The 16,427-nt window shown below is 39.0% G+C and overlaps 1 protein-coding gene and 1 long non-coding RNA gene across 4 annotated transcripts in view; one reads left to right on the top strand and one right to left on the bottom strand.

Moving 5' to 3' along the window:
- Positions 1-3,858: 3,858 nt before the first annotated feature.
- Positions 3,859-16,427, top strand: part of LOC143687453 (uncharacterized) — an 83,142-nt gene continuing 70,573 nt past the window's right edge. For 2 of the 3 annotated variants that reach the window (XR_013177531.1, XR_013177532.1), the window contains exons 1-2: positions 3,859-4,621; positions 5,403-5,493. This is a non-coding gene — a long non-coding RNA (uncharacterized LOC143687453). The remainder of the gene's footprint in view (positions 4,622-5,402; positions 5,494-16,427) is intronic. The other variant, XR_013177533.1, reaches the window with a different exon arrangement.
- Positions 6,482-11,411, bottom strand: KRT40 (keratin 40). Its single transcript, XM_077164441.1, has 7 exons — positions 10,965-11,411; positions 10,187-10,269; positions 9,777-9,933; positions 8,817-8,978; positions 8,612-8,737; positions 7,099-7,319; positions 6,482-6,581 (listed from the first exon to the last, which is right to left on the bottom strand). Exons 1-7 carry the CDS (start codon positions 11,409-11,411, stop codon positions 6,482-6,484), a joined length of 1,296 nt encoding a protein of 431 aa, XP_077020556.1.

Genomic DNA, 16,427 nt, shown 5'->3' with positions numbered 1-16,427 from the left:
TCTCTCACTCTTTCTGTACCACTGTGTTTTAGATGTGTCTCTTATAACTAGCATAAAACTGAGTCCCCCCCATCAGAAAAGCTCTTTATTTTAGTTTATGAATTTAATTAGGTTTTTCTTTTTTCTGTTTGCTAATTGTGATGGTTTAAAATACGCCAGCAAATCTTTTGGCCCTTACAACCTTGGAGCTGAATTCACTTCTCCTTGAGTGTGGACTGGAGTTAGTGACTCACATCCAACAAATATAACAAAGTGAATCTTATGATGCAATTTTGGAGGCTAGGTAATTAAAGGCATTGTGGCTTGGCTTGCTCTGGGAAAAGACAGTTGCCATATTATGGGGACATTTGAGGAGCCCTATGTAGAGATACATGTGATGAGGAACCGAAGCACTCTGCCAATGACCTTGAGAGTGAGCCCTCTCGGAGGCAGATCCTCCAGCTGCAGTCCACCCTTCAATGACTGCAGCCCCAGCTGATGTCTTGACTGACCTAATGGGAGACCCTGAGCCAGAAGTACCCAGCTGAGCTGCTCCTAGGTTCCTAGCTTTCAGAAACTATGTGAGATAAAACTGTTTGTTGTTTAGCCTTTTATTCTAACACAGCAACAGATAATGAATGCATTTACATAAATGAATTCAGTTTTTCTATCTCACTTGGTATTTTTTATTTAACATGATTATTTTTCTTCCCTTTCCTATCTTGCCTTCTCCAAGGTTGGATCTTGGATATTTGATCCTTATTCCCTTCCCCCCCTCTATATGTTTGGAAGTTATACCATTTCTTTCTATTGCTTTTAGTTGTTTTTCTTAAAAATTTAACATGCACTTGTTAATTTAACAAAATTTAAATTGTATTATATGCCTACCTCCTCCTGTGCAAGTTATTTTAATTTTGCACCACTGGTACATTCTGCATTATCATTGACCAGTATTTTAGTTTTATCTTTAAAAAATATATTATTTAAATTGATATAAATATTATTCATATTATATTATAGTATATAAAGTCAATAAATATTTACAACATTTATTATATTATAATATTATTTATATCAGTAATTCTTTATATTAGTCATTATGATTATTATTTACATAATTCTTCTGTCAGGGCTTATATTTTGATTCCTAAGCATAGATCGAAAAATTAAAAGAAAGGCAAAAGTGTATATTTTGCTTAACTTTGTATAATTAAATTGGCGATAATTTGGTACACTGAAATTTGACAAAATAGATAATACTCTAGGAAAATATAATTTACTATGACTGTCCTCAGAAAGTATGGGCACTTTAGGCAACCTGTTTCCATAGAAGAAAGAAGAGTTTATCAAAGAGGTACTTCATAAGAACCACAAGGCTTATATGATTTCTCAGAGGATTCTACTAAACCTTTAATTCTAAACTACTTAAACCGTTCCACCACATAGTAAAAGAAGGAAAGCTCCCAAGTTTTTAAAAAATGATTAGTGTTGTCAAAATCTGACTAGGAGTGCATAAAATAGTCTCACTTATGAGTATTAATAGAAATTTGTGAATAAAACATCAATTTCAACAAAATCCAATAGTGCATTGAAAGAATACATAATTTCTAAATGAGTTTTATCCCAGGAAGGTAAATGCTGTTCAATATTAGGAAATATTTTAATATGATTGATCATATTGTTAGATTGAGGGATACACTCACATACCCATTACTACGGACTATGGATGCTGAAGAATCATTTAAAAAGTTCAGTAAACAATCCTAGTTATAAAAATCAGTAAAATGATTTATCTCAGTCCTGAAGCCAGCATCATGGTTAATAGACTGATGCTAGACACCTTTCTATCAAAGTGAGAACAAGAGAATGATTAAATAATATACAGAGGGTAGCGGTCAGAAAATTAGATAGAAGAAAAAGTTTGGAGGTATAAAATTGAAAAAGAGAAAAACGACCACTATTTTCAGATGATAGGATTTTATGCCTAGAAAGTCTAAAAGTAAAATCCAGAAAGGTAATAGGACAACAAATCACCAATGTAAATTTATTATCTTACAGTTCTGGATGTCAGAAGTCCAAAGTGGTTCTCACTGGACTAAAATCCAGGTTGACAGAGATGTGTTCCTTTTGGAGGCTCGAGAGGACAATGTGTCTCCTTGTCTTTTCCAGTTTCTAGAGGCTGCCTGCATTTCTTCTGTCTCCCTCTTCCACATTTAAGGACCCTTGTGATTGCATTGGGCCCACCCAGATAATCGAAGATAATCTTCCTTTTTAAGGTCACTTGGTTAGCAGCCTTAATTTTATCTGTAAACTTAGTTTTCCTTGGCCAGGTAATCGAACATATTCAGAGGTTTGGAGACCCGGATATAGACATCTTTGGGGGTGCATTATTCTGTCTACCATACAATGGAAGCACAAAGCCCAATTTGTAGTAGTACCAACACACATATAAAATACTCAAGAATAAATTTAGTAAGAGTGGTACTAGATATACGTGAATAAAATGTCAAAGTAAACTAAAAGCCATTCGTTAAAGAGAACTAGAATAAATGGAAACATTTCAGGTTCTTGTATAGAAATACAGAATTCATCATTATAAAGATGTCAATTGTCCCTAAGTTAACTTAACTTAGATCCCAATAAATTTATTGAGATTCCTCCAAAATATGGAGAAGTTTCCTTAACTAGTCAAGGTAGTTCTGAAATTTTATGAGAAAAAGTTTATAGAATACAAGAATGCTTGCCTGCCATGCCAGAGGAACTGGGTTCAATTCCCGGTGCCTGCCCATGTAAAAAAAAAAAAAAAGGTTTATAGAATAGCCAAGAAAACTGAGAAAGAGAAAAGCCTCAAGGCTTCCAGATATTAAAATATATTGCAAAGCTTCATTAATTAAAATAGTGGCATTTATGCATGAACAGTCAGACAGACCAGTGGAATGGAATAGGAAGTCTAGAAATAGACTCCCAAAGAGATTGGGATTTAGCATATGATAAATGTGGCATTTTCAATCCATGGGCAAAGACTGACCATACATATGTGGTTTGGGGACAATTCTGTAACACTGCAATGGAGAAGCAGGTGTTAATGTTGCACTCCGACCTCATTCCTTACACTAGGATAAATTCTAAGTGGATTAAAGATTCAAATGTGAAAAAGTGAAATCATAAGTATACTAAAAAAAGACAGAATTCTTTTTAAAATTTGCGTGAAGTCCCTTCTAACACTAATTCAAAACTAAGAAATTGTAAAAATTGATACATTTAGCTACATAAAATAAATGAAATAGTTCATAATTAAAAGAATGCATGAAGGGCGGTTTGATGGTGGCTCAGTGGCAGAATTCTTGCCTGCCATGCTGGAGACCTGGGTTCGATTCCAGGTGCCTGCCCATGCCAAAAGGAAAAAAAAAAAGCATGAAAATGACTGGAGGAAATATATCAAAATGTTGATGGAATTCTCTGTATTTTATAATCCTTGACGATGATTATTTTTCCTTTATGTTTATGTTTTCCACAAGTTGCATGTATTATTTTCAGAATCAGGAAAAAGTGTTTGAAAAGCATTTAATCTTTCTGCTTCCATTGCCTTCAGTCCACCTTATTATTTTTCTTCTTCTCTTGTGTGTCAGAGTTGTTCCTTCCTCCCCTGGCTGACGTCTTTACTCATGTTATTTGACTGATTCCCCTTTGATTCCTTCAGGGCCATGTTTCATCAATTATCTTCTTCTCTAATCGCATCTTTTATATCTTCTATACTACTTGATCATTTTTTTTTTCTTTATAAGGATGTTTGTTACCTGAGCCTCAACTATGTCTTCCCCATGACCATGAAACCCTTTTAATGGGTTGAATTATGTTCACTTTGGTAGACAAAGAGACTGCTGGAGGGCCCCCAGCTCGGTGACCCCCCCGCCTAATTGAAAGTGGACAAGGGATTATAATTCTCTCCCAGGCCCCAAATATGTCAAAAGGCATTATGTTCAGCTTCTGCTGAAGCTCTCGCCCCCCGTGCCTGGGAATGTGGCCTTATTTGGAAATAGTGTTTTTGTAGATATAATTAAGTTGAGGTTATACTGGATTAGGTGGGCTCTAAATCCAATGACTTAGTGTCGTAAGAGAGAAGAGAGGGGCATTTGGTTACAGAGACATCCAGAACACAGGGAACAAGGCCATGTGACTGTCAGGTTGGGGGAACTGGGAAGGGCACTGCAACTGCAGCTGCAGAAGCTGTGTCGCCCCTCCCAGCATGGCTTCTGGAACCGCCCCTTCCGGACACCTGACTTCCGGAGAGCCGCCCCTTCCAGGTGTCCCCTGACCCCCTGGTTTAAAAGCTGCCCATGCCATCATCCTGGCGCTGACTCATCTCCCTCCATCTTGGGATGGTGAGCTCGGTCCAGACCGCAGAAATAAACCCGCCTGCTTTGAATTTCCGGGTCTACCTTCCTTCTTTCTCACCCTTTCGCCTCCTAAACCTTTCAGTGATGGCAGAAGCAGAGGTTGGAGGGCTGCAGCCGCAAGTCAAGGAATAACAAGGATTGATGGCAGCCAGCAGCCTCTGGAAGAGATCAGGAAGACTTCTTCCCTAGCGCCTTCAGAGGGAGCGTGACCCTGCCAACAGTTCAGACTTGTAGCCTCTGCAACTGTAAGAGAATAACTTTCTGTTGTTTTAAGTCACCCAGTTTGTGGAATTTGTTAGGGCAGCCCTGTGAAGCGAAAACACCATTTTTCCATGAAGGCAGCTATCCTCCAGTCATTCTACTACAAACTACATCTTGAAGAGTTTCTTTGACTACCTTAACATATCTCTGTTTTCCGTATGCAGAAACTTTCAGTGCTTTTTATGGAGCAACGAACAAATTTTTGATTGCCCAGCAATCAAGATGCTCCATAATCTCAAATCCCGTGACCCCTGAACCCGTTCCACACATTTCAGCCAAACTGCATTCCTTCCCATTTTTCAAGCTTTTCATGCCTTGTCCCTTCACTACAAATTTACTCTTGGGGTGTCTTCTATCTTTCCTATCATTATGCTTCAAGGCTGCTGTGGCAGAGGCTCGTGTTCACCCATATCTGGTTTTACTTTTTAGGTATGTGAGAGGATTATAATCCCTTGTCCACTCTCAGTTAGGCAGGGTGTAAGCGAGCCCTTAATTTCTGGCTCATGACTCTCCAGCAGTCTCTTTGCCTCCCACAGGGAATGAGGAGGCAGTGTGTTCCGATGATAAATCATATTGGGGACTCCCAGCTGTAAAAATCTCAAATCCATACTCCTGCCTAGAAGAGCAAATCTGGAAGATTTAGGGAGGGGGTCTCTTCACAGCTTAGTCTCAGACAGAGCTTTCTGGGAAAGGGGCTGTGCCGGGCTCAGGGAGGATGGGCTTTGGATTCAGACTGAGAACTGAGAATATTATCTGCTTCCTCAGGGCTAGACGAATCCTGTGGTTATTTATACTAAATATATGCTGTGAGGAGCCTGAGTTCCTGAGTGATGAATGCTTCCTGCATTTAGAGCAGGTAAAGTTCAAAGCCACACTGCATGAGGCACCTCACGGTGGGGTGTACACTGAGCCTAGAATGAAAGGCTTTTGATCGTTCTTACAGATGTGTGATGCACCACGTGTTATAATTAAATTTTTATGTAGCCTAAGTGATAAGATTACTGGTATCTTGTTAAATGAATTATTAAGTCCTGAAAATATTATATTCTGAAGCAAAATTCGGATTCTATTAAGAAAAGTCTTAGTGCTCTAGCAAGAAGCACAACTGCTATTTCAATGTTCAGCTAAAATGATGGTTGCAAGACAGTATTGTGCTTTTACTAGGACTGAAAATGCTTGGGTGACATAAGTGAAAAAATAGGCTACATACTGTATGTAAGTATGATTATAACTACATGGAAAAATCTATTATAAGAAAGAAAATTGGAAGGAAGTTCACCAAAATATTGACAAAGGATGTTTAGTGGATGGAATTATGAGTGATTTTTTTCTTTTCATATACCAAATTAGAAAAAGAGAATCCTGTACTTTCATACAATACAATTTGTTGTATTTTATCTCTGTTCTCAGGAAGATATCCACAACTGTCTTCTGTTGTGTATAGGACATTTTGCATGGATTAGTTAGTCTATTTGCATTTGAGGAGTTAAAATATTTTCAGCCTGGGTTTATGCAAAATCAAACTATGGGCATTGCTTTAGAAAATTTTCCCTGGGATCAAATTGCTATTTGCAAAACATAGATTTGCAAAGTTATGTTTACCATGCTAAGGAATAAAAGACACTTTATTTGCAGATTAGCAAGAAAGTTTTATGGGCCCCTGGAATATAAAAAATAACCAGGCAGCAGCGGAAATGAAGCAGAACATACTGAGGGTGCTTAGAGGACAATTTTAGCATGCGTATCAGGTTTGCACATCTCTGGTTGAAGGCCCATCTCTTTGCTAGGACATGCTGATTTCCATTCCTCCACCAGCACGATTTCCATGCTGGGTGTTTAACATTTTACATGCAGCAGTTTTCAACTGTGTAGATTATATAGGTGGAGCATGGCTCACAGGCATTACTTGACATGCAAGTTGTAGAACAGGGGTTGTAGGGAAGCCTGGGGAAAAACAATTTTAAACTAAGCTTAACAAGGGAACGCTTGATAATTGTCAACTTGGAAAAAGCACGGCAAGGTTTCCTTACAAATTATGTTCTGAAGAAAACTCTCTGCAGAATAACAGTTTGATTTAAGTCTATTTCATCCCTGGACCCAGAATTGTGACTTCAACAGTGACAATGAACAATATTTTATGTAGTTACTTCATTTTGCAAATGCTCTGTTACACATGTTCTTGATTTCCCTTTAGTGGAAAACAGGAGCAAAAGGAGAACCCAGCATGAAATGCTATATATGATATTGACTCTGCTTTAGAACTTTGGGCTATTTCAGAACATTTCTACTGTTACGTACTTAGCCTCAGCTTTGCATCCCTCCTTTAAGAAGATCCCTTGGCGCATTCGGGAGTGTTGGCCTCGGCTGCGCATGGGGGAAAGCAGGATTCTCTACATCAGCCCTTCATTTTCAGCCTCTTGGTGACTCTGGGGGATTTCGTGGCTGGTTGGGTGGTACTTGCCTGTGGTCCTCCTTTTCTAGGAGGCCCTGGTAGGTGGCGATCTCGCCCTCCAGCCGGGCTTTAGTGTCCAGCAGCATGTGGTACTCGTGGTTCTGCCGCTGGAGGTCACCGCGGATTTCGGCCAGCTGGGCCTCCACGTTATCAATCAGTCCCTGCACCCGGGCCAGCTGGGTGCTGTAGCGGGCCTCGGTCTCTGCCGCGGTGCATTCCAGAGAGTCTGTCTGCCGTAGAAAATTCAAAGGGTAAAAGGACAGGGTAGCCCAGCCTCCAGGCCCAGCATCCCTGTTCCGCTCCACCTTTTTCTAGTTATGTGACCTTGGGAAAATTACTTAGCTTCTCTGAGCCTCAATTATATTATTATAGTATAAATAAAATGCAGAATGCAAAGTACTTAGCTCATAGGATGATTGTGAGGTTTAAATGAGTTAGTATGTGTAAAGCACTTAGAACAGTGCCTGGAAAGGTTTTAAGGGCAATTTATCAAGCTCTCCCTTGTTAAGCTTAGTTTAACATTGTTTTGTTTTTTTGCGCCCAGGTTTCTCTGAAATCCATGTTCTACAACCTGCACATTAGCTGTCACACCACCTCTAGGACAGCCACAACCTACAACGTTCTGCTGTAGCTTAAGGAGGATGACCAGTGTTTTTGAGAGGAAATGTTGAGTGTGTGCTCCTGGCAGGGTGGGGCTGCACTACAGCGTGGTTAAGAAACGAGGCTCCGGGGTCTACCCATCTGGTTCAGCTTCTACATCTGCCTCTTAAAGTTGTACGATCCCCTGTAGTCACTTAATCTGATACTCAGTTTTTCTCGTCTGCGTCATGGAGTTCGTGAAGATATCTACCCCATAAGTATTGTAAGGATTAGATCAGCATGGCGGCTCTTGTGAGACTGACGCTTGGCTATTATTCACCTGGATACTCTCCATAACACCTAACATGATGTATGCCTGGTTCCTGACCGGAACTGGCTGATGTAATTTCTTGGATGCCTGATATTCAGGTTGCTTGGTTGGGGTGGGGTGCAGTGAAGTGTCAGGCGGAGGCATGGATCCTAGGGGCTTTAGGATAGCGTTGAAAGTATAAAAGCTTGAAAAGCATTTTTTTGTTTTTGTTTTTGCTTTAGAAATGAGGGTCACATGGAAAATTGGCCCAGATCAAAAAAAGCATTAAAACCTTTTGGAATTCTTGAGTGCCTTTGGCTGATAGGTCCCCTACCCTTCTCTGCTCCTGCCCTCTCCCTCTTTCTCTGACTCTGGCTCGATCATGCCCAAGACCATGCTAGCCAAGGCGTCCTGCTGGGGCAGGACAAGCTGTTGACCTGTGACTTCTGCTAGCTGACAGCATGCTCAGGAAAGGCAAGGAAATGTAGACCCTGCAAACTGGAAATTCAGAACTTTTGCTATATGAATGTGAGTTTCTCCCTTGGGTTATGGAAGAGAGGACAGTATCTCCCTGGACTATCTCAGGGCCTGATTCATTTGTGACAAAACAGAAGCTGACTTTCCCTTGCGCACCAGATTCTCCTGGGCTTGGAGCTCAATCTCCAGAGAGCTTGCCGAGCGTTTCAGTTCCAGGATCTCCGTCTGGCAGCTCTGCAGCTGCTCTGCGCTGGACAGCTGCTGCTGATTCACCTCCTCCATCTGAAACACAGGGGTGATTAAAGAACACAAAGAAGGCAAGAGTCTGGAAGCCTGTCATTCTCCTGCTGCAGGTGCCCACCTGAGCAGCGAACCATTCTTCCACATCGCTGCGGTTGCTGGCGAGCACCACTTCATACTGACAGCGCATCTCATCCAGGGCCTTGCTGAGGTCAATGGCTGGGGCAGGTTCCAGCTCCACACTGAGTCGGTCACCAAGCTGTTCAGCAAGCAAGCTGACCTCCTGAAAGTGGAAATGGAGTCGAGAATGTCACCGCCTGATGGGGCGGGGGTGAGGAATCAGTTTGACAGAATTCTTTCCCAGTGGCAGCCCATTTCTGGTTTTTGGAGTTGTAGTTAAAATTGTGGGATTTAGTTTCAAATCGACTGGGTTGAATCTCTTCTCACCACTTAGAAGTCCCTTTTTATCTTCATCTGCAATATGGGTATAATAATTTTGTCTTTTCCAAAGTGTTAGTGTGAGATATGTGAGCGTTTACTATATATACAAAGAACTTATAAAAGCCCTGGCACATAGTAAGAGCTCAATAAATGTTAACTATTATTATCATCAGCAAATGTTCAGAGGTAAAATGTACTTTGTTGCATCAGTTTTTCATTTTCCAGCTTCATCAATAAGGGACAAATGCAGAACATTTGAAAATACCGATCCAAATATTGCATGAATCTTTATCCCCCTTTTTGAAATAGATTTCATTGCCTGTGTTCATCAACCTGATTTTTGTAGACTGGAGTTGGCATGAAGCCTCCAAGGAAAGCCATTTACAAAGTCATTTACTTCCTCCACAAAAAGCAATGGCAAGAGGAGAGTTTGGACCCTTCACATGGTACTGGCCAGGAGCTATTCCCTGTCCATATTCAGACACAAATTGGAATGATCAGGCTGAATAGCCATAGTGCCCTCAGGTAATTTTGTTCCAGCTTAAGCAACATCTACCCAAGTTCAACTTGAATACTTGAACATGAAATCTTAAACTTTGTTGTTCTCAGAGTCTTTCAGCCACCTTGCCAGTTTCCTCACCTCTTCGTGGTTTTTCTTAAGGCAAAGGAGATCATCCTTCAGGGACTCCACCTGCACCTCCAGGTCAGATTTGCACAGGGTCAGCTCGTCCAGGATCCTACGTAGGCCACCGATGTCTGTCTCTTCCAGCTGGTGAAGAGACAGTTCAGCCTCGTACCTTTCATAACAAAAGACGGACACATCCAATGCTTACTCTGCCAGGTGCTGTGCAAGCCCTGTGGGCGTACAGGTGAATGACACGTGAACTCAAGGGAGCCACATGCTGTCATTTACTTCATATCCCAAATAACTATAAATTACAGGTTTGTGAGCATTAGTAGCTTAAAAATATTTGTGCTAAATGTGTGTGTGTGTGAGAGAGGGAGAGACAGAGAAACCATAAATAATTTTCAAATTCAAATTAAACTTACTTTGACCTAAAGTCATCGGCAGCTAGTTTGCAGTTGTCAAGCTGTACGGCAAGTCTGGAATTCTCTGCCTTTGTGCACAAGATCTGGGAAGTAAGTTATTATGTAATAAATGATTATTTGCATGAAACTTAACCATTCATTTAAAATCAATGAAATTATGTATCTTTTAACAATCTGTTTAAGACAGTATAGCTTTCAATTAACTATTCATTTAAAATCAATGCAATTATGTATCTTTTAACAATCTCTTTAAGACAGCATAGCTTTCAATTTATTGCTTTTCTCTATATATGTTATTTTTCACAATAAAAATAATGTTAAAAAAAAGAAAGTATAGCTTTCAGCCTGCTTTTCTGATGAACTATGTCACTCACGACTATATACCCATCCATGGTAATAGAAATTTATCAGTAAGAGAAGAAAAAGGCTACCAGGTGAAATCGTTTGATTAAAAAGATGACAGTGAAGATTCTGTTTAAATATAAATATACAGTGTTAAATACAGAAGTAGTTTTAGACATACTACAGTTTTTTCTCATTTTATAGAAGATAACAGTTAAGCTTACAGCTAAGTGACTATATTATGGTCACTTAATTAATTAGTGGCAGTGCTGGGGCTAGTGCTGAGGTTTCCTGACTCTTTGCCCAGAGATCTTTCCACGTTAGCTCTTGGAATTTCCCTCTCCTTTGATTTCCTTTCATCAAACAGCCTCTTCTAGACTGAAGATGAAGCAAATCACTGGGAGGGCAGAGGAATTAGGGCAGCAAAACACCAAACCTTTTGCTGGAGATCTTCAATGGTGTTGAAGTAACGCTGATAATCAGGACACACCAGTGGGATTTCCTGGTCACACTGCTCTCGGATCCTGCCCTCCAGCTCTGCATTGGCCTCTTCCAGGCCGTGCACCTTCTCCAGATAGCTGGCGAGCCTGTCATTCAGGAACTGCATCGTCTCCTTCTCATTGCTATTGAAGACCCCATCCTCACACCAAGCACAGGTCCCCACCAAGCATGGACTGTTACGACTCCCAGCAAAGTAATATGGCTTGAAGCAATGGGTTGGCAGGTGAGACCTGGACTGGAAGCCAGGGGTCTCGCATCTGGAGGTGGAGTAGACCTTGGGGAGACAAGCTGTTTCCACGGAGCAGGTTGAAACAGATGGAAAATCAGAAGCCCTAGGACAGGGTTCAGTAGAGCAGCAAGTGGGGGCATGGTCAGAAGTCATCCTAGTAGAGATGAAGAACAGACAGTATTTGCAAAACCCAAGTGACCTGACTCCAGAAGTCTCCTTCCTTTCTGAGACTTTTATATGTCCCCCACAAAATGGGTATTTACAGGTCTCACCAGATGTTTTCTTTATCACTGTTTGTGCTAGTTTTCCTAAGAACATTTCATTAGTCTTGTTTATTTACTGAGGAAGAGTTTTATGCCTCATAAAAGAAGGTTAACTTCAGGTTACTAAATCAGAACTTATACTGTTTCCATGTGCTAGTAGGATAAAATACTTGGTTGCAGAAAATCTGCACAGGAGCACTATCCTTTTGACAGAATAAGGAAAGAAAGAAAATTTGGCCAATTTGTAACTGATTTAAATAAGGAAAATATTCCAATGGATTTTGATCATGTTCATTTAAAATTTGTTTCTCTCTTAAAATTAATATTGCAACTCATTAAATGCCATTTATTTGTTTGTGCCACCAATATTAAAATATTCATTGTGATTAGCCATTTTTGTAATGCTTTTTGCAATCTTGAATTGGCATACGTGCTTGCATGGTAGAGAAGTGAGGCATGCACTTGTGTGAAGTGTGTATGTGTACGTGTGTGTGTGTGTGTGTGTTAACCATATCGCTCTCTGTGAAAATTGAAAGATCACATTGCCTAATTGTTAGGCATAATTTGTGCCCTGTAGGCCAAAATATAAATTGATTATCTGGAACTGAAGTTATAAATCTTGATTTGTTGGAACTTGCCTTTTCTGTACATTCTATATGTCTCATTTTTTAGATCAGGGGAACTATTATTATTATTATTTTACCTTGGAAATACCTGTAGGTTACTTAGGCACTTCTGATAAGAGTGAAATATAAATTCTAAGTTACTATCTTTTAGGTGCTTGGGAAATCTTCAATGATTGCGCTTAGAATATGGGCAAGAAAGCTACAGGAAACGTTTCTTCTGATATGGAATCTGCTTTCTCTTATTTATTTTTTTCAAAGGCCTCAATTTAATGAAAATTAAAAATACTGGAACTTGGGAATAAAAATTTTATGTTGTCGGTTTCATGATGAATCCCTCGTGGATGGAGTCTCTAAGGGATAGGGACTTGAGATATAACTTTTTTTGATTCTCTTTTTAATCTCACCTCCACTTTGAAGCTTTATCTATCCCACTTTGCTTGGCTTTAACTGCGGTATTTCTTTCATTTTCAGAGGTAACACAGAGCAAATTGCCTCCAGAATCTTTGAGATCCTTACAAGAAAAAAGCCTTATAAGAAAAAAAAAATTCATAATCCAGGACAAATTCATTTTTTTCTAACTCTAAATCTTGCTTCCTAGATATCTGATGATGCAAAAACAAAAACAAAACAAAAACAGGAGACTGTGAATAATGGATTTAAATAGTCTGTTAGGACTTACTCTTCATCGAACAAAGTTGTATTTGATTTTAGTGATTCTCTTTACATTTCAACACCTATGCAAACATTCTTAGAGTACCTCATAATATTTTTTAGTGCAATTTTATTGAGATATATTTACACACTGTAGAAACCATCTGAAGTATTCAATCACTGGCTTACGATATAATCACATAGTTGGGCATACATCCCCATGATCAAATTTAGAACATTTTCATTACTACTAGAAAAGAAATAAAAATAAAAAAGAAAATTCTTATATACCTCATAATATTTTGATGCTGTTCTGAAAATGAGATGAGTTAAAAAATTCAAGACCTTATTAGAGCAGAAAAAGTTCTGGTCTGGATAATTCACAATCTGTGATCTGGATAATTCACAATCTGTGATGGTTGTGCATGTACTTAATGTCATGGAATTGTATACTTTAAAATGGTAGATGTTATGTTTATTTTGCCACAATACAAATGTAGGTGTTAATAAAGTTACATATATGAAACAAAAAACATGATCTGAAGAAAAATTACAAACCCATAGTACTCTGATGAGTCAGAAGAGAAATATCCTGGAAGAGAATCTAGGACTTGCTTGTCCATCAGTGTATCCAGTTAATTAAAATGCAGCAATGTGTCATTATTTTCAAGTCGCAGGTAAAGTAAGACATTTCCTTTTGTCTCAACGTAATTTCTATTTGCAAAATGTTGATTACTGTTATTGTATATAAACACCAAGAAGGGCTGTTTATTTTGGCTTTGATTAGTTAATGCAGTGTTGTGTGATGGCCTGTAGCTATCATTCTTAGCTTACAAGGAAATTGCCCAGAATTGTTTTTATAGTATATCATCCTCAGAGGAAGGGACATTGGGAATGGAGAAAAATAAATAGATGTCATGGCAAGTCATGATAAAAACACAATTATTTTGATTTGTAAAATGCTCTTACCCCAGAACATTCACCTACTGCTGCCTGAATATCTGAAATGCAAGTTTATTTTTGTGACTCTCCATTTATGATGTTGAAACTTCATATCATGGCGTATATAATCTTCCTCAAACTGGCTCATTTCTTGATACTCCTTCTCACTAACCCCAAACTCCAGCCACACCTCTATATTTTGCAGGTTTTTACTTTGACTAATACTCTTCCACCATTCCTGTCCTGGATGAACTCCTGCATCAGGATTCAGCTAAAGTGGCACCCAGCTGCCTCACATTGAGATAGGGCTCTAACCACAGCAATGTGTCCTTGCTTCCATTATAGCAGCTGTCACATTGCATTGCAATTTTAAAATTATTTCAATGTTTACTGGTCTTATTTGACAATGCCCCATTAAAACTTCATAGCCCCAGTGCATGGGGCCTAATAAAATAGGTTCTTAATAAATGTTTGCTAAAAATATATCCCCTGCTCTTAGTAGAAGTTATTGTCTTGGTACACGATTCCTGTGAAAATAATTTAACACTGAAGGCCAAGGAAAATTGGTGGAGGAGTCCTATCCTAAGGGTTCATAATCATTAGATTCTTATTCCAACATTGTTACTTATTAGCTATACAGTCTTTATCTAGTCACGAGACCCCACTGGGACTCAGTCTACTGTAAAATGAGAAAAATGTTACCTGTGCCATTTATTGCACAAACTTGTCAGGAAATGAACAATACGAATGTCTATCACTTTTTCAAAAGTAAAATATAATGCCAATGAAGGGTCTCCAATTGATGAATCTTACTCGCCAGTAATTCCATAATTGTGGGGACACGTTCTTTTTGTTCCTCCAACTTTTGGTTTTCTTGAGATCAATGTGCAGGTTTGACAGATTTATATACCCAGCCATCACACCAGAATGTGCCCTTATGCCCCTTTTCCACTCAGTTCCACCTCCTATAAGCAACCACTATTCTAATTCCTGTTAGCGTGGATGAGTATATCCTATTCATGAATTTTATGCGTGGAATCACATAGTGTGCATTCTTCTTTGTCTGGTTTCTTCTGCTTGACATTATGCTTTTAATTCATCCACATTGTCATTTGTATCAGTATTACTTCATCCTTTTTATTTTCTTAATCAGTGAGGAGTATTTCATTATATGGATATACCACAATTTGGTTATCCATTCTCCTCTGAATGAACATTTGAATTGCTTTTATTTGGGGACTCTTATGAATAAAATTGCTATAGATATTCTGATCCAAATCTTTTAGTGGATATATGTTTTTGCTTCTCTTGGGTAAGTAACATTAGAGTAGAATTGCTGAGTCATAGTGTAAGTGCATGGTCTCTCTCATAAGAAACAGCCTGGACTTTTTTCCCAAAGCGGTTATATATTCTCACAATAATGTGTGAGAGATCTAGTTGTTCCATATCCTCACCAACATTTGGTGTTGTGAAATTTTATACATTTTATACACTTTAGTGGGTGTGAAATGTTATTTCATTGTGGTTTAATTTATATTTCCTTGATAACTAATGATGGGGAGCATCTTTTCATGTGCTTATTGGCCATTTGGATATTTTCTTTTGTGAAGCAACTATTCAAGCTGGTTCTTTATTTAAAAAAAATCTTTTTACCACTGATTTGTAGGAATTCATTTTATATTCTGGGTACCTGGCCTCTGTCAGCTATATGAATTGCAAATATTTTTTCCCTGCCAGTCACTTGCCTTTTTATTTTTGTAATGATGCCTTTTGATGCACATGAACTTTTAATCTTTTTTTTTTTTTCAATTTTTTTTTTTCATGGGCAGGCACCAGGAATCGAACCCGGGTCCTCTGGCATGGCAGGCGAGCATTCTTGCCTGCTGAGCCACCGTGGCCCACCCTGAGCTTTTAATCTTGATAAACTCCTGTTTGTAATATCTCCTGGTTAGGGCTTTTTGTGCCCTCTCTAAGAAATATTTGTGTACTCCGAGGTGACTTCTAAGCTTATAGACTGCTATCCTAAATTTTTACTACAGAAATGTGTAATCTTAAGTTTTACATTTAGGACTAGGAACCATTTTCATTAATATTCCTGTGTGTGTATGATATGAGATGAGGTCGAGGCTCATTTATTTCACTCCTTTATCCTGCTGCTCCAGCCCCATTTGTTGAAAAGACTTTCTGCCTTCATGGATTGGAGAGACACATTCATTGAAACTCAACAACTGTGCATGTGTTTGTCTGTTTCCGGGCTTACTATTCTCTTCTAATCCTGTTTGTCTATCCTTTGCCATTATCATTTGTCTTAGTTAACCTAGATTTACGACCTTGATATCAGGAAGTGAGAACCCTCAACTTTCTTTTCTTTTTTCAAGATTGTTTTAGCCCTTTGCACTTCCATAGAATTTTAGACTTAGTTGGTCAATGTCTACAAAAAAAAACCCTGCTGAAATTTTGATTATGACCACATGAATATATTTTGAGGATGATTGCTATCTAAATAACAGAGCCTTCCAGAAAATGAGCATGGACTATCTCTTCATTTATGTATGTCTTCTTTAGTTTTTCTCAGCGATGTTTTAGGTTTTATAGCGAGGAGGTCTTAAAAGCTATTTTGGGCTCTGGGCCACAATCTTGGTAGGAAGCAAAGCGCAGCAGCTCCTGTGGGGGGGGGGGGGGCGGCA

Source organism: Tamandua tetradactyla, chromosome 6 (assembly GCF_023851605.1).
Source record: "Tamandua tetradactyla isolate mTamTet1 chromosome 6, mTamTet1.pri, whole genome shotgun sequence".
Taxonomy (NCBI): Eukaryota; Metazoa; Chordata; class Mammalia; order Pilosa; family Myrmecophagidae; genus Tamandua; species Tamandua tetradactyla.
Note: the sequence above shows the minus strand (reverse complement) of the source record. Positions and strands in the feature narration are given on the sequence as shown.

Excerpts from the sequence above, each read along its gene's own strand:
- KRT40 (XM_077164441.1), bottom strand. The coding sequence starts at position 11,411 with ATGACTTCTGACCATGCCCCCACTTGCTGCTCTACTGAACCCTGTCCT. Across the intron at positions 8,979-9,776 it reads TTAAGAAAAACCACGAAGAG|GAGGTCAGCTTGCTTGCTGA; the intron begins GTGAGGAAACTG and ends TTCCACTTTCAG. Across the intron at positions 8,738-8,816 it reads AAGAATGGTTCGCTGCTCAG|ATGGAGGAGGTGAATCAGCA; the intron begins GTGGGCACCTGC and ends CCTGTGTTTCAG.